This window comes from Nanorana parkeri, unplaced genomic scaffold (genome assembly GCF_000935625.1).
Source record: "Nanorana parkeri isolate BGI_ZX_2015 unplaced genomic scaffold, ASM93562v1 scaffold418, whole genome shotgun sequence".
Classification (NCBI taxonomy): Eukaryota; Metazoa; Chordata; class Amphibia; order Anura; family Dicroglossidae; genus Nanorana; species Nanorana parkeri.
In genome coordinates this window covers 488376-514067 of record NW_017306686.1, presented here as the reverse complement: position 1 = coordinate 514067, position 25692 = coordinate 488376, and the positions used below count along the sequence as shown (strand labels likewise).

At 43.7% G+C, this 25692-nt stretch overlaps 2 protein-coding genes across 7 annotated transcripts in view; both read right to left on the bottom strand.

Annotated features, from left to right (window-relative positions):
* The window catches only part of NEXN (nexilin F-actin binding protein), a 43589-nt gene extending 39414 nt beyond the window's left edge, over positions 1 to 4175 (bottom strand). For 5 of the 6 annotated variants that reach the window (XM_018559874.1, XM_018559876.1, XM_018559878.1 and 2 more), the window contains exon 1: positions 3598 to 4175. The gene's annotated coding sequence lies outside the window, so the exon portion shown is untranslated. The remainder of the gene's footprint in view (positions 1 to 3597) is intronic. The other variant, XM_018559877.1, reaches the window with a different exon arrangement.
* Positions 4176 to 16423: 12248 nt separating this feature from the next.
* MIGA1 (mitoguardin 1) overlaps positions 16424 to 25692 on the bottom strand; it is a 45324-nt gene continuing 36055 nt past the window's right edge. The window contains exons 14-18 of the mRNA XM_018559862.1: positions 21507 to 21560; positions 18695 to 18811; positions 17470 to 17637; positions 16776 to 16915; positions 16424 to 16454 (exon numbers count right to left, since the gene is read on the bottom strand). Coding sequence (XP_018415364.1) covers positions 16424 to 16454; positions 16776 to 16915; positions 17470 to 17637; positions 18695 to 18811; positions 21507 to 21560 — 510 coding nt within the window. The remainder of the gene's footprint in view (positions 16455 to 16775; positions 16916 to 17469; positions 17638 to 18694; positions 18812 to 21506; positions 21561 to 25692) is intronic.

Sequence of the window (25692 nt, the reverse complement as noted above, 5' to 3'; positions counted from 1 at the left end):
TGAACAAGGCCTAAGTGCCACTCCTGACCTAACTCGTCCATATTGTAGAAAGGGCACCACAGTCCACTTTTTTAAAAAATAACCTCCATCTGGCTGTAGTTGCTCATACAATAACCAGTACTTTGTAAAATTCAACAAATCCAATTGACAAGTGTATAATCTTGCTACCAAAATGATTACTGGGTAGGTATAAGGCTAGGTTCGCACCGGCACTACACCGCACAACACCCGGGACGCGCGTCCCGCGATCGCTCGGTTCTGTGCAATGCAGGCAGCGATTGCTGCGCGGCCCCATTGATTTCAATGAGGTGACATCCGCGAGGCAACCGCAGAAAAAAAGTACAAGTACCTATTTTTTTGCGAGACATGAGGCGCTGCTATTTTAGCCACGATCGTGTTTGGAAGCACGGCCGGAACGGCGCGACTGGGGTGCCATTAGAAAATAATGGCACCCACAGCACGATTGGTTCACACCTTGGCGACTCCTGCCAGGAATCATGCATGATTGCCGCGAGGTGAGGTGTCACCTAGGTGTGAACCTACCCTGAGAAGGGAAGATATCGGCCAAAATGATTTCCCAACTTCTGTTTTTTTTTAAAAATCATTGTAGATTTTTTTCAACAAACTATCAATACAAGTGATTGTGTGGAGTATGGTGTAGTGACAGTCTATACCAGCCCTTCTCAACCTTTTTAACATGGAGGAGCCCTTGAACTCTTTTATTTTGCAGGGAACCCCTACTAAATTCTTATATTAACAGCTTACAGTACATTATCGTGACCAGTAGGGTATATATATATATATACACACACTGAGTGGCCAGATTATTATGACCACCTGACGTTTGTAGGCAAATTACCTATAATTAGCTATAATTTGGCACTGAAGTAGCTAGAGGGCCAGACCATTATAAATAGGGAAGCAGGTTGTTTACCACGACAGTAGAAGTGATTTGTTTCTGAAGATACGGGCAAACAACGCGATTTAACAGCCTTTGAACGTGGGATGATTGTTGGCGCTCGGAGCCATGGAGCGAGTATCAGCAAAACAGCAGAATTCCTTAAATGTTCAGGAGCAGCTGTTGTTAAAGTGTTTAAAGACCGGACTGTCAGCCGAAAATCTGGGTCTGAACGTGCGAATTGTGGCCGTCAGCGACTAGTCAATGTTAGGGCAGAACGGAGAGTGGCAAGACTGGTACAAGACAACAGAAGGGCAACAGTGCCGTGTCAGATTCCTCGCATCACCTTTCAACATATCGTGGAGTCACGAGGCGGCCCAACGAAGTCATCTCGTGGAGTCATCTCGTGGCCAACGAAGTACTGATGGGGTGGTCATAATAATCTGGCCACTCAATGTATATATATATATTACAATAAAGAACACCCCCCCCCCACTCTAGAACACAGAATTATAATGAATAATAACCAAGAAATCAAGCAATAGACAGAAAATCACACAGACAGTGAACATTGCAATGCTCCCCTTACATTGGTGGTCAGTGTAGTGGTTCATTACATTGATGGCCAATGGATGAAGGACCCCCTTATAGTTGGAGAAGGTTAATCTTACATTATTATGAGTGGGAGGACTGCCCCTCTTACAGACAGCTAAAAGGATCATTGATGCCAATGGTTACTGAGGGGCAGACATTGGTCATTGCTGAAGGAACCCCTAGCGATCTTAGAGGAACCCTGGTTTAGAAAAGCTGCTCTATACCGTTACATAGTCTAGTGTCCAAAATGCAATAGATCAGAAACAGTTGCTAGTTATACTGCATGAGTTAAATGAAACAATTGTATGTTACTTTTACTTATGATCATGTAGATAATGTGAAGATAATAAGTCTTTGTAATATTTCAAATTATAATCGTCCTTTGTTTGGCCATCCAAGTCTTCTATCACAACTCTGTCTCCTGCTTCTCTTCTCCTCCTAGTAACCCTGACTAGGTGTACTCTGTCCTACAACTCTCTCCCCTCATTAGCAAAACCTGAAAACCGTCTACCCATGAGCTCCGACATCCTAGAACTTTACACTGCTGATTCTGTGACTTTGACTTCGCTAAAATGATCCATTCGCTGCTTGCGTTGATTTACTAACAGCTGTCATCAAACAATGTTAAGTACTCCATCGTGTTGGTGCCAGAATATTTTAATATTAAACTAGTTAAGTCATTGCTGTAAAGGAAACCTATGGTGAGGAAGCAGTGAGGCTTCCATGTGTAACCTCTCCTGCTGAAAATACATGTTTCCTGGCTGTCATGCTAATTCAGTGACTTCAGTACTTTTCTAAAGGTGCCCATACGCCTATCTATTATCGTTCAGAAATCTTCCACGAATGGTCTTTCGAACAATAATCTATCAGGTGATTGGAACCCAACGATTACTGTACAACTGGCCGAATTTCCTCGGTCAGGCTGGAAAACTTTTTGAATTGTACGAAAATCGACGGATTAGTGGCGTTTTTGTACGAAAAAAAAATCACAACTCAAACACTGCACATGCGTAAATGAAAATCTGTCGATCGAAGAAATTCGGTGATTTAGAATTGCTAACGAACGATAATTGAATTCGGCATTGGTCTGTGCATGATGGGGTATTTGAGCTAAAATCGAAAGAGGGTTCTCGGCAACAACGAAAATCGCAACTTGTATGGCCAGCTTAAGGAAGAAGTAGGCAGATCAGTATGTTTGACTTCACTCCGATTTTTCTCATCTATATACGTGTTTCATGTCAGTTCCTTAAAACAAAATGACGCCCAGAGGTACAGGTTTCCTTTAATTTAATCCTACTGCTTACATGAATCATAGGTATCTTTCTAAAACTTGCCAACTTCCCCTCTCCAAAAACTCCAGGAACTCTCATAGCTCAGAATGTGTCCAACTTAAAAAAAAGACTTGTTTGTTATACACTTTTAAACACATTTTATACAGCGCAGATACAAAAACACTTCTTGATTTACACAGAACAAACAGGTACAAAATGAGTGCAGGTTATGCTGTGACTTGTCTGGAAACTGAAGGTTTCCTGCTTGACCACCGGAGAACCAAAGCTTAAAGTGACACTAAATTCAGGACTTATATCCTAAAAATAGATTCAAGTACCTGAACTATTAATGTATCTTGTGCTTCACTCGGCTGTAGATCCTCAAATCATCTCTGAATTGGTGCTGACACTGTCCTTCCTTCTGGAGGGGGGCTACTTTTCTTCCCCATGGTCCCTGTGTGTGTTATAAAGTAGTCACCGCTCCAAGCTCACTCCCGGGATAGACCACAATCTCATTGCAAATCAGTAAACTAAATGTGAGATTGTAGTCCATCCCGGGAGTGAGCTTGGAGTGGTGGCTACTTTACAACACACACAGAGACCATGGGGAACACAAGTAGCCCCCCTCCAGAAGGAAGGGCAGTGTCAGCACCAATTCAGAGATGATTTGAGGATCTACAGCCGAGTGATACACAAAATAGTTCAGGTATTTGAATGTATTTTTAAGATTTAACTCCTGAGTTTGGTGTCACTTTAATGAAAGTCATGCTGGGAATTGTGCTTCACCAGGTGCTAGAAAGAGGTTACTTATGCAGGTGGCTAATATGCGCTTACCTTGCTGTGGAGGAGAGCTTGATGGTCAGTTCTCTTCTGGAGATGAGACAGTTACAGTAATTCCTGGCTGAGCGGTCTTCTTGCTGTGCCAGACTTGGGATATTATTAAGCTGCACCCACCCTGGCTTGTCCTTTGTCACCCTGAGCAGATCCCCTTCCACTAGTCCACACTGAGCTGCTCCCTGCGTGCTGCTGCCGAGCTGTCCTTCTCCTGCTCTGCTCCTCTCATCAGACTGGATGCCATTTGGCTGCACTTACTCCCCAGCCTGCGAGTTTCCATAAAAGTCCTGCTGTCAGGTCATCTACCACATTCCAGACGATCCAAAAGCAGCTCTCAGCTGTTCAGCACTCACACATACAAGCCTTGACTCTTCCCACTGTGACCCCCTGCATGGGAAACCACTTCATTCCTGGGCAATGAACGAGCGCAGGGTGATGAGAGCCATGGAGTGGCAGTGAAGGGGTTAACCTGCTGCAAGATGCTGGAAGCAGGCTGGGAATCCGTTCTCCCATCATCCAGGCATGAGGTCTCTTGGATCCCTACCTGGGCTCTCCCCCCTCCTCCGGGGAAGAGGGAAGCACATAACTTTTTATAAAGTTTTCTCTGATCATTGCTTCCCCCAAAACAAGTTTACGATAGTTCGGGAGGAGTGGAGTTTTCTAGCATGCAAACAGGAAACAGAAACTGAAAGTTAAAAGTCTATTTCCACTTTTGCTGCCAAATTGGGATAACACCTACATTAGATTTGTTACACGCTACAAGCATTGTGTGTTAAATCAGACCTTTACCCATATCTATAACATAACAACAAACACACCTTCAGAAATGTTTAGTAAGGACAATCTACATACGCATACTTCTAGATAATTGCCGGCTTTGTATTCTTTGCATTCCTTATTTCTCTTTTCTTCCCCAGTCTTCTGGCAGTGGCCATGTTTACTAAGGGCAGTTTACTAGCTCTCCTTTTGCTTCCTGGATTTCTGGCACATGTGACTAGGACATGTGACCATGCACATCATCTCACGGGAAGGAAAATTCCTTTCCCTGAGATCTCGTGAGATTACAGATGAGATTTCCCAGCAATGCTCTGCTGATGACAAGGCAATCCCAGTGTGCATTGCTTTGGTAAACTGAAGTAATTTCGTCCTTTCAAACCAGGAAGTGAATGCTCTGCAAGTGTAAGTATTTCAAAATCACCTGACATGTCTATGTTATTATTAATCATCATACATAGAGGGATGCATGGGTAGAATTAGATTTGAGTGTAAAGATCCCTTTAATGAGGGAAAACTGAGCATGTCCCCACCTTTCCCCCTTCCAAATTCACTTTTTAATGGTTCAGAATAGCTTACAGTCTGCCCAAAGGCTCCAAAACACCAAGAGAGGTAAGAATGTTTTAAAATTATTTGTAGGCATGTGTGTGATCAGGAACACATAAAATGATAAAAGGAGGTCTTGGGACCTGTGTGAATGGGTAGATGGGGGTGTTACTTCCTAAGGTTCATCTGGTAACCAACTCACTTTCTCCTGATTTCAACTTACCCTTGGTTCCTCTCTTCCCTTCTGTCCCTATTATCCCCCCCCACACACACTTTTTACTTCTCACTTTTCCTCTCTTCTGTGCTCCCTCTACCCTATCACTTCCTGTTTCCTTCAGAAAATTACGTAAAATAAAATATGGACAGAGATGTACCTGTTTTATCCAAAGTGTATATGTTTCTTTGGACCTGAGATATGTGACCTGTATGTGTGATATTTGATCAGACGTTTGAAGGGCCTGTAAGGTCTGTGCATTATATGGTGATTGAATGTCATTGTAATTTCATTGTGTAGCATTTTTTCCATTTGAGTCTTACATCTGTGTCCTTATTAAAAGAGAACTATGGGGTAACCTTTTTATCCTATAGTTCTCTTTAGGGTCACGGGAGGACATATACTAACCTGCTCCCGTGACCCAAAGTTTAGAATATAGCGAGCTATTGCACGCTACATATACTGAGAGTGCCACAGTCGTGATGGATCCCGACAATGCTTTCCAGATCCACCCAGCTAGCTGATTGACAGTGGGCTCTGCCTAGAACTAGCTTTGCCTGCCCCCTCCCGTTTGTTCCTCCAGTCAGCGCTGGAGGATCAGAGAGGGGGGAATCCCTGCCGGGAACGGTGACTGAGTGTAAATCACTCACTTCATAGTTCTCCTTTAAATAAAGAATAATGTTTCCATTTTATAAATCATGGGGGTACAATGGGGTGCATCTCGTCTACACATTTTAGAGCCAAAGGTGCCACTATCCCATCAGAGATTTGGGAGGGATGTAAAATGTGTTGATTTTAATGAACACTCAATTGTCTAAATATGAACAATGGAGCATCCCATCCCACATTTCTAGTATAGTGGCCTTTTAAAGGTGGTGGTGGTATGGAAGTTTTATTTTAAGTTATAAACAGGAACCAACATCTATAATAAATTATTATTTCCACAAAAACAGACATTACACGTGTTATATATATATATATATTTTTTATTTGTGTTTATTTAACAAAACATACCAAGAATATATACATTGTTATTTCGCTTATTTGTCCTCTTCTGCAACATTACATACAAACCGCAAGACATTTGCAAGACACAAAAATACAACTGCTGTACATCAAAGAGTTCCGAGTCACCAAATCAAACACTTTGCATACATATTATATTCCAAATATATCCAGTAGAAAAATGACATATAATTATACAGTATATCTCTACACCTTTCTGCTTCATACAATGTGAATGTGTTGATTTTATAAGGACTAGTGCATTACTACTGATACCACACATGACACTTTAGACTTAAAGGGACACTCCACTCATGAAGGCAATTAGCTACGAAGGAAGCAGCAGGTAGAAATGCCTTTCTCTGGCACCCAGCTTGCTTAGTCTTTGCAGACAGTAAACCTGACCCTATGTCACGTATCTGTGATTGGCATCATTCCATGGAAGTTATCCACAGTCTGAGCATCAGGGAATGGCTGCTTCCATCTCGTATATGTCTTGCCTCATGACTGATGCCCTCTAACTGACATGCGCAGATACCGGTGGGCTGGATCACCTACAGGCCTATTGTATATCTGAGGAACACAGATACAGATATCTCTCTGCAGCTCAGTTCCCAACTCCTCCCACCGTCTGTATCCACTACAAAGGAGTCTCACTCACTCCGGATCCTTTATTTACAATACAAGAAATACCATAGAATGATTAAACTTCCCTTTTGGTGGGCAGATCAATAAACTTTGCTAAGAATTGCCCACACGAGTCTCAGAGTCAGTTCTTCCATTAGCATCCCTCAATAGCTAATATTGATTTTGAGTGGAGTGACCCTTTAAAAACAGGGGTAGCCAAACTTTGGCCCTACAGCTATGGTGACACTACAAATCTGATCATGCATCTGTCACTGGGAGCCATGCCTGTGGCTGTCAGAGTCTTGCAATGCCTTATGGGACATATAGTTCCACAACATGTGGGAGGGCCAACGTTTGGCTACCCTTGCTGTAAAGAAAAACCTGTACAGAGGACGTACAAAGGCTGCCATTGCTAATCTCTGATCACTGCTGCATATATGAATGTAAAGACGCAGACTTTCCTAAACTTTTGTTTGTTCTGGGTCGGTGCCTCAGAAAGTACTGAAGGCCGAGACAGCCAAGCAACTAGCATTTTGAACAGAAGACCAGCAGTGGCGGGCTATGTATTCCTCTCTGTTCAGGTGTCCTTTAAACTTAATCACAAAATGGAAACAATTCATCAAATCACAAGACAGGTCAGTGGCACAAACGTCCATTAAGCAACCATCCATGCAGCATTCTGATAACATATATTGTCCACATGAAATATCAAATACATATTCACTTTCCATACACAGCATTCTATCACACAGGTGAAGATATAAAGCAGAGGCCGGCAGCTCTATAGATTGTACGAGACGACGAGTTCTGACATGGCAGGAGTATTTGTAGCAGTGGAAGGGTTATAGTTGACTTATATCTACAGCGGGTCCGCTTAAGACCATCACAGGCCATAAGATGTGTTGACAGGACCCAACAAGCGTCTATTTGTATCTTGAAATCAATAAAGCTTCGCTCAACTGATTGATACTGTGCGATAGTTTAATAAGTGCCAAAGTACTTACAGGTTTCTATGTGATTCATTTATTTTACATTAAAGCTATATACAACTTTCAGTTTACCTCAGCTAAATACGTTCCAGGTACATCAAAACAAAAAGTGCTGAAAAAGTTTTCCCAGTGGCGTCACAAAGGGGGTGCGGCCCGCACCCGGGTGGCACCATTGGATGGGTGACACCAAAATGACTGAGTCATTTTGGTGTCACCCCCTCTGAAAAGTCCGGCACTCGGTCATGGACCGAGCGCCCGACAGTTGCAGGAGAGAGGTGGGCACCCGGCGGGTGACTGTCCCCTCTCTCTGCCGGCGTCCATCACCAAGATGGCCGCCGTCAGGTATCAATAAGATTGCCGCGCATGCATGATGAAGTCATCGCACATGCGCGGTGATGTCATGGCGGGCTGTCACCCGGGACCCGCTCCGGGTGACACCTGGCCCCGGGACGCCCCTGAGTCTTACTGTGTGTTTTATTTCAGAAGGCAACCAAAAGAAGCCTGACCCCTGCCAGCATGCTGTACAGGACCCTTGCTCTGTATGTGGAAGCCGTGGTCTTTCTACAGAGACCTGACACACCCCCTGCTGACCCAGAGCTCCCTAATCAGCAAGGCTCATGCTACCTGTTGCTTGCACAGCTATAGGTCTGATTTAACAGGGGGTGTGTCTGACCTCCAGAGAGAGACCACTGCTTCCCCACAGAGAGCAAGGGTCCTTCATTGCAGCAAGCTGGCAGGGGGCAGGCTCTTCTACATAAAGGTGACTTTTATTTCAATGCACCTTTCATGTAGGTCGCCCTGTCATATGAAAACTATACACTGTGTGCACAATTATTAGGCAAGCGAGTATTCTGACCAAATCACAATTTTTATGCATATTGTCCAACTCGAAGCTGTATAATATATCCTGGAGATGCTGCCAGTAACGACACTTCCTGTTGCAGGTGAAAACTAAGCCACTGCCTTACAGTTTACCATGTCCTCAATTATCTACATACACTCAGCGATCACTGAGTGTATGTAGCCTCCTATCTGACACAGACACACGCTGTCACAGGAGGCTGAGCGAGCGGTGTAGGAAGGAAAGCCCAGCCTCCGGTGACAGCGCTGTCTCCGCCCCCACACCGCTCTGCCGGACTGAGATAGGCGGCTGAGCGGTGTGGGAGGAGAGACACCGGCCGATCACGGCAGTCTCCTCCCGCAGCGCTCGGCTGGCTGTCTCTTTCTCTCCTCCCTGCAAAGAGCAGCGCCCAGCGGGGTGGAAAGAAATCACGGCTGCGCGGACAAAACGGCAGGAAAATGGATTTTTCTGCATTTAGCCAAAAGTGCAATTTTCGGCCGGTGCCCCCCCTTCATCTTTTCGCCCGGGGCCAGCACAACGGCCGCCACTGCTGCCTTACAATTTGTAGTGATGTCCGCCTGCCGTGTCAACCCATTCATTTGACCATTGAGCTACCAACAGCCAACTGAAGACACTTTCAGGAAAGTCTGACAACATTGCTGCTAACTGAGGGGCAATGAGCTAGCATTGTCAGCCTGCAACGGGAAGTTATGTTACCGGCAGCAACTCCATGTAAAAAAAACAACTTTAAACTGATTCACAAAAAACTATTTGTTAAGGAAATGGTATCCAGTCCGGCACGATGTCACACCTGCTGAAAAATAGATTTAAGGTTTACATACACTTCACCTCCCTGGCGGTCTGATTATCTCAATATTTTTTCTCCATTATGTTTTTTTTTCTTTTTTCGATCTTTTACTGTTAAATTTCCCGCCGGTTCTGCCCCCCTGTGATGCGGGCGCTCGCATGGGACTGAACCCGGAAGGCGGATGCCGGCATCGGTCGGAGGACACAGTGGGGCTCGTAGGGACAAGGTAAGACGCTACAGTGTAATCCCAAATGTGGCTCGGGGTTACCGCTTTTGGTACTGAAAATTGACCCCGAGCCAGGAAGGTTAAAGAAAAGTGAAATAAAACGGACCCCAAACCATTATAGTTTCCCTTCTAACAATCTTCAGTAGGTGATAGGACAATTTCAATAATATAAATAACAGTCATGGTGAAAATGTCAGCGGGTAAACATTTAACTCTTCACATATTGAGGTGGGCTGTTGAGTGCGCTCATCAACTTATGTTCAGTGTAATGTGGTTGAGCTTTATCTAAAATCATCTGGTTTAAAGGAAATGGGCCAATTTTCGGCCACTTCATCAAGGACTGGCCAAGATTCTCACCATGTATACCCTACTTTAGTTTTTGCGACCAGGTGAACTATCCCTTTAAACTATTTCAAAGGGTCTACAAACTTATACATGCACCATGCAATGGTCTTTTGCAACCTGTGGCCTTTCAGCTGCTGTAAAGACTAAAAGCTACTAAGGGCACCCATATACAGTAAACTCTCAGGTATCCGGTGTTCAACTAACCAGAACTCTCATCTAGCCAGAAAAACAAATCGCCTGTGTACTCACTGTTCTGCTGATCTGCGGCATGTATTACAGTGGAAGTGATCGGGTGTCTATTTGTCTTAATTTGCTTTTGATTCCTGCATTTCAATATTAATATGAAGTCAATACAGAGTTCATGGGCGCTCCGAGGCCTGGTGTCACTCGGAGCGGATACCGGGTGACACCCTGCTGTGACGTCATCGCGCATGCGCGGTCATCTTTTTGATACCTGCCGGCGGCCATCTTGGTGATGGACGGTGGCAGAGAGAGGAAGGGTTGTTCACACAGCGGGATAAGGTATGCTGCTGGGTCCCCTCCTCTCTCTCCTGCAGCTGTCAGGCTCTCGGTCCATGACCAAGTGCTCGACTTTTCAGAGGGGGTGACACCAAAATGACTGTCAGTCACCCCTTCAATGGTGTCCCCCAGGTGCGGACCGCACCCCCTTGTGATACCACTGAAAGAGTTAATGTTAGGGTATAGTATGGGGTATGGCATTAGTTAGACCTATTTTAGTAGTAACTCTCAAGCAACCAGAAACTACATTATTTTGGAATCTACCAATCGCCGTGGATGCCGGATAACGGGGAGTTTACTGTACTGGGATTTATCGTTCCACAACTACAACTTACAGGCTGCAAATAAACCTGCTGTCTTTGTTGATTGTGTGCGTTTTATACTACCACACAGTGTGTCCTGTATTTCTGCACACTGTTCTGTTACTCTATCAATATGCCGAGTTAATATGCTACATTGCTGTGAAAGGGCATCTATGATAATAAGCTATATTGCTGCACAAAGCTACTCAGTGACAGATCACGTTCTGTTGCAATGTACTCTGTAATGCCCCTGTGTAGTATTGCTGTATAATAGAACCCCTGGAACTATTTTCACTAATAACAATAGTCAAAGGTAGTAACAAGAAATGTGCTTTTGAATACGGAAGGAACGTACACAAAGGAAATATTTAAAATATTCAATCAAGGCAGTTCAGCGAAAAGGTCATTTAAACCAGCCGTGCATTCAAATTTTAAAAAAGAACTTTGGGGAAAATCACAAACTACCCCGTTACTGCAAAGGGTTAAGTACTCATTATGTCTAGGGGGCCTTGAATAAAGCAGATTTACTTACCTGATCCTTGGTCCTGCAGTGGCTCCAGCTATGGAATGTTCCTCTGTGTCCTCACGTCTAATGAAAGTCAATGGACCTGCATTAGATGTGATGACATCAGCAGTCCTTAGACCACCGGAGTCCAAGGGAATAGAGGCTCCGGGGGCGGGTCTAGCAGCCCAGATGCAGCCAGAGGGACTGAGGATCAGGTGAGTAAAACAGCTTTATTTGAGCCCCCCTAGACAAAACAAGCACACGACCCTTGCAATGCAGGGATAGTCCCGCTACATGGGTAAGTGTGTGATTTTCCTGGAGTTAAAGAAGGCATATCATTGGTCAGGATCAAACTCAAATGTTTCTCCACCGGTGAACTCTTCAAGTCTGATTTTGTTTTTAAGAACGGTTGGGGTTTCAATGTGTCTACATTCCACTTCCAGCTATTTTTCTAGCTGCTGTTTCACAGCTGACGGCAAGCACTAGAAAAGGCTGTTAAAGTGGAACAAGACAACAAGATTTCCCCTCTGCTCCCCCCTACAATGATAGGAACCGTTGGAAGAAAACTGCAGCACGTTGTAACTTTAAAGTGACACTAAACTCAGTTAAAGTTAAATCTTAAAAATACATTTAAGTACCTTAAAGTGGTATTAAAGTCTCCATTTGTTTACATATATCTATTACATTATAGTAATAATTGACAAAGCTTCAGTTGGGCTTTAATGTATTAGATGATGGGCTTCTATAGCCTCCAAGTGCTGACCTCCCTACCTCCTACTTCAAGAGTGTGAAAGGGGACAGGCTATGACAATGAAATGATAGGGTCTCTATAGTACAGTGGTACCTCGGTTCACAAACTTAATTCATTCCACGATTCTGGTCGCAAAACGAATTGGTCGCGGACCGAATCAAACTGCGATCAGACCGCGATGTCGACTAGAGGAAGCCACGACCAGTGTCAGAGCAGGGAAGATGGCTGCGGTTGTGTTTGTCACCCGATGCGGAGTTGGCGAATGGAAGCAAAATGTTGCCGAACTTCCTGTTCGCGAACAGAAGCGTTCGTGAACCGAGGTACCGCTGTATACGAACAATGTCTGGAACCAAGTTGCACAGCACAACCACTAAGGATAAAACTATCACTGTTCTCTTGTAAGGTTTATCAGCTGCTGTGGGGGAACATGGAGAAATGTAATACATAAGACCCTGGAGACTGAATGAAATGGGAAGGTCACATGTCTCTTCAGAAACAAATGACAATTCTCTGTAAACTGTGTGCAAAAAAAGTGCAATAGCATGTAACAGATATTTGTTCTTCACATTGACCACATAAATATTTACAGTTTATATAGACAGAAGAATGTAAACCAAGCTGGGGCAGCTCCTGGCCAACCAGCTCTTGTTGATCAAGAATTCCCAGCATGCCATTTAGCCGGCATGGCGGATGGGATCTGAAGAAGAGAAGGAAGGTCACAGGTCAATGTAAACAGCTTATCTTGGTCTTATTTTTCTCAAGAATCTCCCTGAGAGCCATGTAAACTGCAGTGTAAACAGTTAGCACCTTCTCAGTCAAGGCCACCACATTTCCAGGGGATGTAAAAACAAACCAAACTCTATAATAAATGGCCAAGTCCACCCAAAGATGATATATTAGCTCTGGGTACTGAGGAGTTGGTGAGCTTGGCCAACTCCTTGGGGCTGACATACTGTATACAGTTTGAAGAAATAGGAAACCAACCCTGCTACCGATGGCATGCAATCAGGTAATTTAAATCTTTAGAGCATGAAATCCTACTGGCAACTACAGATAACAAGCATGGAGTTTTCAATACCATGGACTTCATTATTAGAGTGTTTAGAATTAGAGCAATGGTCCCCAAAAAGGACTCTCTGCATTTTTCCCATCACAAGCAACCAGAAACCATCTTCCATCCTCCCACTGTTATTGTTTCCGGCAGGTTTAAATCTTCCTGGCTACGATAAAAGACCAAAGGTTGACAAAATAGTTCTGGTCTGTAATGCCCCACCATGCAAACTTTTTCTAATAAATGACAGCTGGGGAACCGAAACTTGAAACTGACCGGTTGCTAAGGCGGCACACAACTACCGTATTTTGCGCTCCATAAGGCGCACCGGACCATAGGACGCAGGGGTTCTGTGACCGCAGATGCAGTAAGTGACAGGTCAGACAGGTGGCGCTGTGATTACAGCGCCACCTGTCTCAGTGATCACACACAGCAGATGAAGAACGGACGGGCTCTATGGTGAGCTCCTATGCCGTGGTCACGGGTCCCCCAGAGGAGAAGGGGACCCCAAAAAAACCACGGCGGGGGGGGGCCAGGACACGTTTGGCTCCGTTGCTCGATTTGATACAAGTGATCTGATTAGATCACTTGTATTAAACAAGCAGCGGCCCCACGCTGTACATTTATCTCTGCTTGTCCGGAGCAGGGCTAAATGTACAAACAAAATACTCGCCCGGCGCCCGAAATGGCATGTCCCGGATGTCGGGATTCGCTCCATAAGACGCACACACATTTTTGCCCCCCTTTTTTGGGGGGAGTGCGTCTTATGGAGCGAAAAATACGGTAGTTCTGATTTTAGATATGATAAATTAGGCTCAATTTCAGCCTTACAAGGTTGTCACAAAGCCACACATATGGGAAGATTTACAACTGGATTCTGGCATCCAACATGCAAAATATAAGATGCTGCCAGGTTCTTCAACCTGTGGGCATACACAAACAAATCAAATGGTATTTTTGGATGCTCTAACCTTTAAAATGCACCAAAACACACAGCAGAGTTTGGGGGGAGGAGCCACTTTATGGGTCACACCAAGGCTATACAACTTTTCACTAGACAGTGGCCCATAAAACAAAAAAAGGCAAATTGCTGTGAACATCTAAACGCAAATGGAAATTGCTCGCAAACATATCAATACAAATATCTTCTGGATCAACATAACAAGGAAAGGCTTTTCATATACACTGCCTGGCCAAAAAAAAAGGCACCACTTGGATTTAGCTAAGCCAATAGGTTAGAGCCTTCTGTTGGATAATTACTGCAGTGATGTTTCATATGTTATGTCCCCAAAAAATGAGGTCAAAATACTGAATGACCAGGTCTTTCCATTAATGGATTATTTCTTCCCTGATGGCACATTGGGCATATTCCAGGATGACAATGCCAGGATTCATCGGGCTCAGATTGTGAAAGAGTGGTTCAGGAAACATGAGACATCATTGTCACACATGGATTGGCCACCACAGAGTCCAGACGTTAACCCCGTTGAGAATCTTTGGGATGTGCTGGAGAAGACTTTCACACAGAGGTCCGACTCTCCCATCATCACTACAAGATCTTGGTGAAAATGTATGTAAATCTGGACGGAAATATATGTTGTGACATTGCATAAGCTTAATGAAACGATGCCATGGCCAATGCATGCCGTAATCAAAAGGTGGTCCAACTAAATATTAAAGTGTGTGACTTTTTTTTTTGGCCAGGCCGTGTATTTTCATCACAGGGGGGGAAGGTTTACGGGGGGTGTAGCCCGCACCGGGTGACACCAAATGACTGACAGTCACTTTGGTGTCGCCCCCCTCTAAAAAGCTGGGCACTCAATCGTGGACCGAAAGCCTGACAACTGCACAAGAGGGGAGGGCACCCGTCCTCCTCCTCCCTTTGCCGGCGTCCATTATCAAGATGGCCACCCAGTTAGGTGCACACGACGTCAATGTGCATGATGCTGTCATCCGCATGCATGATTATGCCTCTGCAGGGTGACACCCGGCCTGGGGCCGCCTCTGCCTGTTACTAGCCTCTGTTTGCATCTTCTAAATTTTAATTTCTTTATTGGGAACTTACTTCTCCCATAATTTTTGGGCTAAGCTCCAAAAACTGTAATTGCCCTGTCCAATGAGATTGTCTCAGGTGCACAGAGGAGGGTTTTCTGGCAACCTGTGGTTTGGCAGAACTTTTACTAAAATAGGTGACGGATGCACGTTAGGGTTGGTAAAACAAGACCATCCTGAATCTTTGCGCGGTCTGCCAAGTGTCCTTTATATGGATCAGATTGTACTGTAGGATTCTTATGGGTAGGGATGTACCGATACTAGTTTTGGGCGAATACTCGTACTCGCCCAAATGCTCCGATGCCTAGCCCGATACTTCCTGTATCAGGAACCCGGGCCGCGTGTAATGATTGGCTCCATGCTCTCTCGTCACAAGTAATGACGCGCTGCCTGACTTCCTGATTGGTCGGGAAGCTGGCCAATCACGAAGCCAGGCGCCGTGTAATGACGCTTCATGCTCCCTCGTCATCTCATGCAAGTCTTTACATGCCGCCTTGGCTTCCTGAATGGGACTTCCGGTACTTGGTATCGGCGAGTACGGAAAAAAAATATATCGGTACTCGGTACCAAAATACCGGTATCGGTGCCTCCCTACTTGTGGGGTTATTTACTTCATTATTATTTGTTTACATTTGCGGAGAGAACTGTCTGCTTCGGCAGACCGTTCACACTGCTTTGACTGTGACTTCGGCTCATCCGAGCCAAGCCAGAGCATATGCGTTCGGCTCGGCTGAGCTGTTCGGCTGCTGTACGGGATATTGTGAATAGCTTCTATAGCAGCCCTTCGGTTACACTGAAACGCAGGGCTCCAGATTAGCCAAAACTATGGCTACATCCTTCGGCTCTTTAGTGAATAACCCCCTTAGTCTTATGTAGCACCCCAGAGGCCCTAAACACTGGTGAAAAGAGAAGCTGTGTGAGAAGCCACAGATGGAAAAAACAAGTCTCGGACTCCCAGGCCATATACTAGTTCTGGGACTTTGATGTCGCTCACAGTAAAGCTGAACAGGTTTAGCATCACTGCCCTGGAACAAGCATGCAGCAATCCAAGAATCAGAAAACAGCAGCTTCACGCATAGGTGTGTTCACATGGTTCTGCTTTGTGAAAGATTCCCTTCAATTCATAAATATACATTATTATGTCATAGCGTAAACACTGCTAAATACATCTAAGATAAGCTGCGGGTATTATTTTTTAGTGCACGGGAAACCTGTCATTGCCATTGCTGACCACTATCTGAAAATGCTTATCACCTGGCTTTTAAGCATCATTACTTTCCAAGTATCTGACCCGGAACAAATCTGCGGCAAAAGAGAGTCAGAGAAAAGTCATAAACCTGATCTGCGTACATGTTTCGGGTTAGTGATACAAAGTTTTAAAGCAAAAGTGTCAAGAGTAAGAGTTACAACCGAGCAAAAATCAGCAATGGCAGCCTCCATATGACAGGTTTCCTATAAGGATCACCTCCAACATTTTGGGGGGAGGTTCACAACAAAGGAAACATGACTTTCATCCGTTCTCCTGTTCCTATAAAGAAGCAGAATGGGGAAAAAGGAAGTACCTGGGGCAGGACATGTGCAAACATTAGATTTTGGGAAAGAGGCCCAGAGAATGAGTCATACTTTTTTTCCTTTTCTTCACCACCCGCCACCAAAAACGTATAGGCGGAGTTCTCCTTTAAGCCGATCATGTAAAAGAGGAAACTGAATATTAAACATTCACCTTGAACTAGAGCCACAGGCTCCATGTGTTCCTTGTATAACTAGGTATATTAAAGCCAGATATGGAAATCTGAGCCAATCTGAAGTGAATGCAACGTGTAGAAATGAACATGAAGACAGTGTGATGCATTTGCAAGTATACAGTACAGGTTAGAGTGGCCGTTCTATGCAGACATGACGCCGCGACCCACTGCAGAGGGTGTCGCGACCCACTTTTGGGTCACGACCCACGAGTTGAGAACCACTGGGTTAGAGGATATCAATTGTGGAAGGCCGGTTCTGGCAGCGGGAAATGAATGGAATGTCAACTTGTTGCTCTATAGGGGAAGCCTGGAGTTAAAGAGCACCTGTCCTCTACACACGAAAGACAGCTATTTAGTAGTGTGAGAGCATGTTCGGAAGCTGAAACTGGAAGCAAATGACATTCATAACCATTGAACCATCCCAGCCCATTCTCAGCCCCCAACATCCAATGTGGCTCATGATGAATTTATACCCTGTGCTCTAAAAAAACAAAACATGGCTGACCGTGTGTAAGTGACCGGTCCTGGCTATATATAATTTATCCTAGAAAGGGTTTAGGCGCTTGGTATACGTGGGATGGGAAATACAGGGCTTTGGATGAGTCTCTTCTTAAAAAAGCCTCCAGCAGCTCCATGCGGTGCTGGAGACACTGCAAAATGTCTTCCGACAGACTCTCCACACTGGAATAGCAGACCTTCTCCAGATCAAATATGTCCTTCAAGAAATGCAGAACCTGAACCTGTGTACAAAAGAGAAAGGGAGGATATTATTCTGCCACAATGATAGAGTCTAAGGGCACGTTCACATCAACGGGTGCATGTGAAGCTGCGCAAAACGCCCGCCTGCTGTTCTATGCTGCGATATGTTGTAAAGCACATCACAATGCTTACCTTTTTATTAACCCCTTGGTGACTGCAATATCAAAATGTAAAATGCCGCTTGCCATAAGAACATTGATTACCTTGCAGCAGAGAACCAGGAATGTGCAATTGTGTGTGTTCCTAGTTCTCAGAAACCTGGCCAACCAGAAGAATTAGTCATAGAGTTATTGGCAAGTATCTGATGCATAACAACACTGCTAAATATAGTCTGGGCATTCAAGCCTTAAAAAGCTCTGGTCACAAAAGCGTTCAACTTTATACTCTATTGAACGCCGCAAAAAAATGCAACCTGCCCTGCTTTATTCATCATACAATAATGCAGATCATTGGGATGAATTGAAACAATATGACATGAGGCACACTGCCTTGTCTATGTGTTGGGACTGGGTTGGGCAATGCATGTGAACGAGCCCTTAAGCCCATCGAATGTTCTATCATCTATACACACACACACATTATATATATATATACATACAGTAAACGCTCTGTTATCCGGAATTCAACCAGAACTCTCATCTACCCAGGTAAAAAAAAATCCCCTGTGTACTCTGCTGATCTGCGGTATGGATTATCCTGCAAATGATCATGTGTCTATTTGTCTTAATTTGCTTGTGATTACTGCAATTCAATATTAATATAACATCAATACAGAGTTTATATTATGGTTTGGTATAGTATGCGGTATGGCATTAGTTCGACCTATTTTTACTAGTAACTCTCAAGTAACCAAAAACTACATTTACCTGGAATTTACCAATCCCTGTGGATGACGGATAACTGGGAGTTTACTGTGTGTATATATATATATATATATATACACACACACACATACATACTGTATAAGGCACAAAATGGCTGACCCCATGTATGAAAAGGGGAAGGCCCGTTATAAGTTTCAGTAGACGTGTTCAGTACCTTATAGAAGCAGCAAAGGTCATTTAGTGAATTTCTGGGTCCCAGGAATCCCCAGGCCAAAACTGGACTTATGTGCTCGCAGACTGCATAGAAATGGGCAAAGAATCCCTCAGGCACCTGAAAATAAAAAGAAATCACAGTTTATATGAGGCTCTTGCGATGACTCCATTATTAATTTCCTCCTGTGCACATACGGATATCTGCAAGTGGAGATCAATTTAACAATGAGAACAGTGAAAATAGTGGCAATCTCAGTGGCACTTCATTACTCGCCGCCCAGCATGTGAAGACGGTGTTCTTTCGCTAGTACACCAGCTTCACAGGCAATCAGTAAGCCAGGCAACAGGTCATGATCAGACAGTCGACTTCCTGATAATCTGGGCACACGGCAACAGTACTCTGTACTCGGTATCGGCGAGCACTGAAAAAAAGTATCAGCACTCTATACTGAAAAACCGGTATCGGTGCATCCCTAATAGATACACTTTACGACAATATTCAGATTCTGGCAAAAGCCCAATGATGACTGTTTGTTTCTTTTTAAAATCCCATACACAAAGGTGTTAACTTGGGGGCGCTGGCATGGACACCAATGCAGTGTCTACATTCAAACAGCTCACAATAGTTCTTAGCAAAGGTTTTGCCTCAGTGTACACTGCTCTAAGAACAAATTATTATAGGTAGGGATGCTACAGCATCGTTCTGTTCAACGCTTCCCCCAAATGCCCCCACTAGCTCAGTAGGCATGAAGATCTGGCACCAGGAGGTCTGTGCACACGGCACCAGGGTATATGAGCCATTAGGACTTGAGCAATTGTTATTTATGTCAGCTCAAGATGTAGTCAGGTGTAGAGATCTGATTTCTTGTCACTGCTGGAAACAAACCAAGGACATCAAATCCTCGTTCAGCTGCTTCCTTTTCATTGCAAGATCCAAGCTCTGGGTTACTATAGTTCTGCTTGGAGGTGATGCTAAGAAAATGTGCCATATTATATATATATATATATATAATTTCCTGTAATGCCAAGAGGTATCAACAAACTATATGTGTGTGCATATTTTGTATGTGTAATGCAGGAGGATAACAGATTCAAGATTCAGAATCAAGGCCAAACCTGATCAATTCAAAGAGGTAGGTGGATTTCACCTTCAAGTAAAAAATCAATGTCAAAATATTGACTAGAACAAGAGATAACAAAGACAGTCTTGATGATAAACTTGGCCGAGCCTCAAACTACCCCCCGGGCTCCCTACTGGTCAGGTACACCACCAATGACATGATTGGACCAAATGAGCCACATTAGGGGTGAGGCCAAGCTTGACTTTTACTAAGAATGTTGAGATTTGCATACAACTTTAGGCCTTGTTCAGGCAAGCACTCGGCTTTACCATCCCTCTGAAAAGTGATCTGGGCAGGAACTCCGACAGGTTGTTAGTTGTATACAATATTGCCCTTTGTTTAGCATGATCATGTGAGGAATGCAAACCAACACACACACTCAGTTTCAGAATTAGCAATTCCTAAAGTTAATTAACTATAGGGCTGCAGCAACTAATCGATTCTTAGCATCGATGAGAGATGGGGGGGGGGGGAGAGAGAAATAAATAAACATTTTTAATACAACCAATCGATTAGATGGAAATAATCATTAGCTGCAGCCCTAATTAACTAGCACACCACGTTATATGCCTTGCAATTATCATAATTCTGAGTGTGCGTGCACCTAAACCTTATCTACAAAAGGCCAGTTAGATTCGCACTGAACCTGGTACTTGTTTAGAGTTTAGAGAGAGAGAAGATGGTGGAATATAAAAACCAAATGGACGATAAAGAAATTCAAATACAACTCTGCCCCCATCTTTATCTCAAACCTCGTCTCAAAGTATCACCCTAGCCGTCCCCTCCATCTCTCTAGCTTCCTCATCAACTCCTCCCATGCTCACCTCCAGGACTTCTCTAGTGTCTCTCCCATCCTTTGGAACTCCATACCCCAACCTGTCCAGCCATCTCCTATTCTGCCTATTTTTAGCTGATCCCTAAAGACTCATCTCTTGAGGGAAGCCTATCCCGCCTTAAACTAACCACTGAACTATCCCTTTCTCAAACAATTCATCCCCACACAGCTACCTCCTCATATATCACTGGCCCCTCCCTTTTAGATTGTAAGCCCTCAGGGGCAGGGCCCTCCTTACCCTCTTGTCTTGACTTGTATTGTGATTGTAATGTCTTCCTTATATTGTAAAGCGCTGTGCAAACCGGCGCTATCTAAATCCTGTATAATAATAATAATAATATATACACATTCCTTCACAACATTCTTTCCGGCAGCAGCTGCCTGGCATTTAGGGGGCAATACCGCTGCCTCCAGAATGCTGGGGGGGGAGGGGGGGGTTTTGTCATCCCAACAGGGATTTTTAATTACAGTCATGGGTCCATGGTTTCGGTGCAGTCCCATTCATTGCCATTGTCGCATTTGGCAAACACCAATGACAAGCTTCTGCTACCCACTCTCTGTGTAGAATGTGTGTAATGCTCACAGACAACGGTGTCACTGGTATATTAAATGGGTATTTGTAAAAATAAAAATTTTACACAAATCATACAAAATATAATACAAAAGATCCAAAAAATTGATTTAGAAACATATAAGCTTAGAAAAAAATTTCAACCCAATTACCCCCAAACCACCTCAGTCTCTCGTACATGCAAGGACATCAAATGCCTCCCCATTCAACAAATACAGAGATGTGATATGTTTGGTAGTCGAGCTGAAAATAATTTTACTTTTTACCTTTTTATTCGAATTTTTACCTTTATTTGTTGCTTCTTCTGCTTGAGCACCGACCAGCAGCTGGACGTCACAGCCTACATGTACACAAAAACGTAATTGACATGAGCTTTAAAATGTACTTGTACAGAAAATTGACTTTAATATTCAGAAGATCGGTATGCTTGAGATGAACAATACCCCAGGTGGATGAAATGATATTACCTTCTGTATGTCACTGGAAATAGGTTCACACAATGCAGCTAAATACAGAGCTGACATACATATATGTGAATGGCCCTGCCCATCAAACTGTTAGTAATACGATTAGACATGTCCTGTGATTTAAAGCACAACTCTGGGCAGAAATTGTATTAACCCTTGCAGTGGGGCTACCCCAGCAATTATCTGTAAGTATCTGTTTGTAGATTGGTCTTTGTTGTCATTTCAAAGATAAGGGTAAAGTTCCATGGCGTAGTGGTTAGCGCTTCTGCTTCCTCTGTGAAATCAGAGGAAGCCATTTCAGTCCAGGAGAGGAACCGGTACAACTGTGCAAGACTGAGGGGAAGGCCGGAGTTCAGATTTAGGTGAAAGGTAGAGTGATGGACAAGACGCTATGTAGGACTTAAACCAGGAAGTGGCAGCATAGTGGCATAGGCAGCATTTAGGTGAGAGTGATGGACAAGACGCTATGTAGGACTTAAACCAGGAAGTGGCAGCATAGTGGCATAGGCAGCATTTAGGTGAGAGTGATGGACAAGACGCTATGTAGGACTTAAACCAGGAAGTGGCAGCATAGTGGCATAGGCAGCATTTAGGTGAGAGTGATGGACAAGACGCTATGTAGGACTTAAACCAGGAAGTGGCAGCATAGTGGCATAGCGTGGAGCCCTTCTGCCTTGCAGTACTGGGGGTCCCTGGTTTGAATCCCGGCCAGATCACTATCTGCAAATGAGTTTGCATGTTCTCCCTGTGCGTGCGTGGGTTTCCTCCGGGTACTCTGGTTTCCTCCCACACTCCAAAGACATGCTGGTAGATTAATTGGCTCCGGTCGAAATTGGCCCTGTATATATGTGAGATGGGAACCTTAGATTGTGAGCTCCTTGAGGGTAGGGACTGATGTGAATGTGCAACTATGTAAAGCGCTGCGTAAATTGTCAGCGCTTTATAAATACCTGTAATAATAATAATAATAATAAACACAAGGATCCTTATTTTGAGCCATGTGACTGTCATTTTCTAATCTCATTGGACTTTGCTGAAAATAACGGTCACATGTCTTTCAAAATAAGGCTCCTTATCCGGGTATTTTAGCAAAGTTTGCATGAGATGAAAGAGAAGACGAATGGAAAATTCAGAGGCGTTGTATTAGCCATGAGGCCATAGCTGGGGGTTATTTCTGCCGTTTTCCCACCAAAGCTCCTTCATGTTTTTATCTGCTACTGTCCACTTGACAAGGCGAGTAGAGACGTCAACGTTCTCTTCCCCAGGAGTCCCTCTGACTGGCTTTGCAGAACGATTCCTCTCAGGGATCCCGTGACCTAAAACAGCCAGGATCTCGTCTGAAGGAATGAACAGTCTGCTGGGTAATTAGATCCATCAGTCTGGACCCCAGACAGACTCGGAGCGTTGTGCGTATTTCTCGGTTTTGCTTCACTTGGGTGTTTTGCATTTAGCTGCTTCTGTTGTATCAGATTGTGTGCCAGACCGAGCACTTTAAATTCTTAGCACATCATTCCAATGGAAAATGATGGAATGTGGAAGGAGCCATATTATATTTTCTTTTTTTTATGACTTTCTGATGTGCCAAACAGAAAATAGTTTAGTCATTCTCTGTAATTTGCCCAAATAAGGACTCCGAACTGCAATGTAAGGATGAGGAAGGCGGATTTATTATTATTCACTGCAGAAGCCGCTTTCTGCTTTTGTTTCAGCTCCAGTCAGAATTCCAGAACACCAGTCACGAGGGAGAATAGTCCGTCTTTGATATAATTGTGCAGGTTTACTTATGAATAGTTTATGCTTGCTCCCTTATTTAGCTTTGTTTATCTTGTCCGAGCCCGACTTTAGCACCTCAGGGGCTACAGATCACCTGAGGTCTGACATTTGCTGGATTGTCAAATGGCAGACCTCATACGCTGCACACTCAGAAGATAGGAGACAGTAGGCTGAATTCACAAAACTTTACCACAAGGATCAGGATCTTTATTTTGAGCCACGTGACTGTCATTTTGTAATCACATTGGACTATGCTGAAAATTATGGTCACATTTTTTTTAAAAGAAGGCTCCTTATCCAGGTGTTCGAGCCCAACTTTAGCACCTGAGGGGTTGGAGATCACCTGAGGTCTGACAGTTGCTAGCCTATTAAATGTCAGACCTCACACACTGCACATTCAGAAGATAAGAGACAGTAGGCTGAATTCACAAAACTTTACCACAAGGATATGGATCTTTATTTATAGCCACGTGACTGTAATTTTCTAACCTATTTGACTATGCTGAAAATAACTGGCACGTTTTTTTCAAAATAAGACTCCTTATATGAGTGTTTTATCTCGTATTCAGCCTAGTAGGCCTTATTCACAAAGCTTTACCACAATTACATAGTTACATAGTATTTGAGGTTGAATAAAGACATATGTCCATCAAGTCCAACCTATTGTGTGTGTGTGTGTGTATAGGTCCTTGATTCATCTCGTTCTTAGGAGTACCTGTACCCCTGTATATTACCGTCTCTCAGGAAATCGTCCAAAAGCTTCTTGAGCGATTCCAAACTATTAGCTGAAATCACTGCTTGTGGCAACGAGTTCCAGACCCTAACCACGCGAACTGAGAAGAACCCCGTTTGCCCCTTGTGTTTGAATTTTTTTTCTACCAGTTTTAGGTGGTGGCCTCTAGTCTTTGTTACGGAATTAATCTTAAAAAGTTTGTTGCTAATGTCGCTATGACTATAGAAGGAAAAGTATCTTTATTTTGAGCCATGTGTCATTTTCTAACCTATTGGACTATGCTGAAAATAGCCGTCACATTTTGTTGTCAAAATAAGGCTCCATTTCCAGCCGTTTTCGCTTTGTGAAGTCTGTCCAGCATGCTGAATTTACAAAGCTGTACCACAAGGATAAGAACCTTTATTTTTAAGAGGTGACTATTACATTTTCTAATCTCATTGGACTTTGTAGAAAATAACTAACTGTCACAGTTCTTAAAACTAAGGCTCCTTATCCGAGTGTTTTAGCTTTGTGAATTCAGCGCAGGCTGCTCCTCCTGTGCTGTCTATTTAGCTAACCATAGGGCTTTGGGAATCCTGCACTTGAATTAGTAGTTTGCTGACTTGCTTTCACTGTTTGCCTGGATTTTCTCTTACACATAACTTTTTAAAGAGTTTGATTTTTTAAATTGACAAAATAAAAGACAGAAATGTAAGAACAATATGGCAAGTAAGTAACTGTTTACCATAAATATCTACTTTGGGCTCATTTGGTATTTGTATTGCACTTTTTGTACATTTCAGGTTGGGCTGATACTAAAGATGTTCATTGGATAAATATTGGCTAAAATGAGAAGAAAATATACAGATTTTCAAGGCATCATCTGATTTGAAGAAGGTCTGAACCCAATCACTAAACTCTCATATACGCGTCAATATGTTATTCTAATTTCGAAAGTGGTTTTCATTCTTATTAAATCTGCAGCTTTCATTAAAATAATACTTGCTAATGAAGGTTGCTGTTTCAGACACTTTCTGTTATGGGGTGACAACTGTGTCCCAATTGTGCTCCTGTGTGTATCACAGTTGTCCCTGCTGAAGACTGCAAGTTGTTGTGCCAATACATTGCATATGGATGGTCCACCTGTGTCACTATGAGGAAGGCGGTCTAAAGCAATGCGGTGGAGTGACACTGGACCAGGGCTGTCTTTAAAATCAATTGGGTCTTGGGCAAGATTTTGCTGATGGGGCCTCAAAAACCCCCAACCTCCATCATCTGCCTTCCCCACTTCTCGACCCAGACGCCCGTATCCACCTACATCACCTTCCACTGAAAGGAAACTAAAAAATTATAATATATATTATACAAAAACAGCGGAATGGACTCTGCAACGCAACAGACTCTGGACTCTGCAGCGCAACGGACTCTGCAGCGCAACGGACTCTGGACTCTGCAGCGCAACGGACTCTGGACTCTGCAGCGCAACGGACTCTGGACCCTGCCGCGCAACGGACTATGGA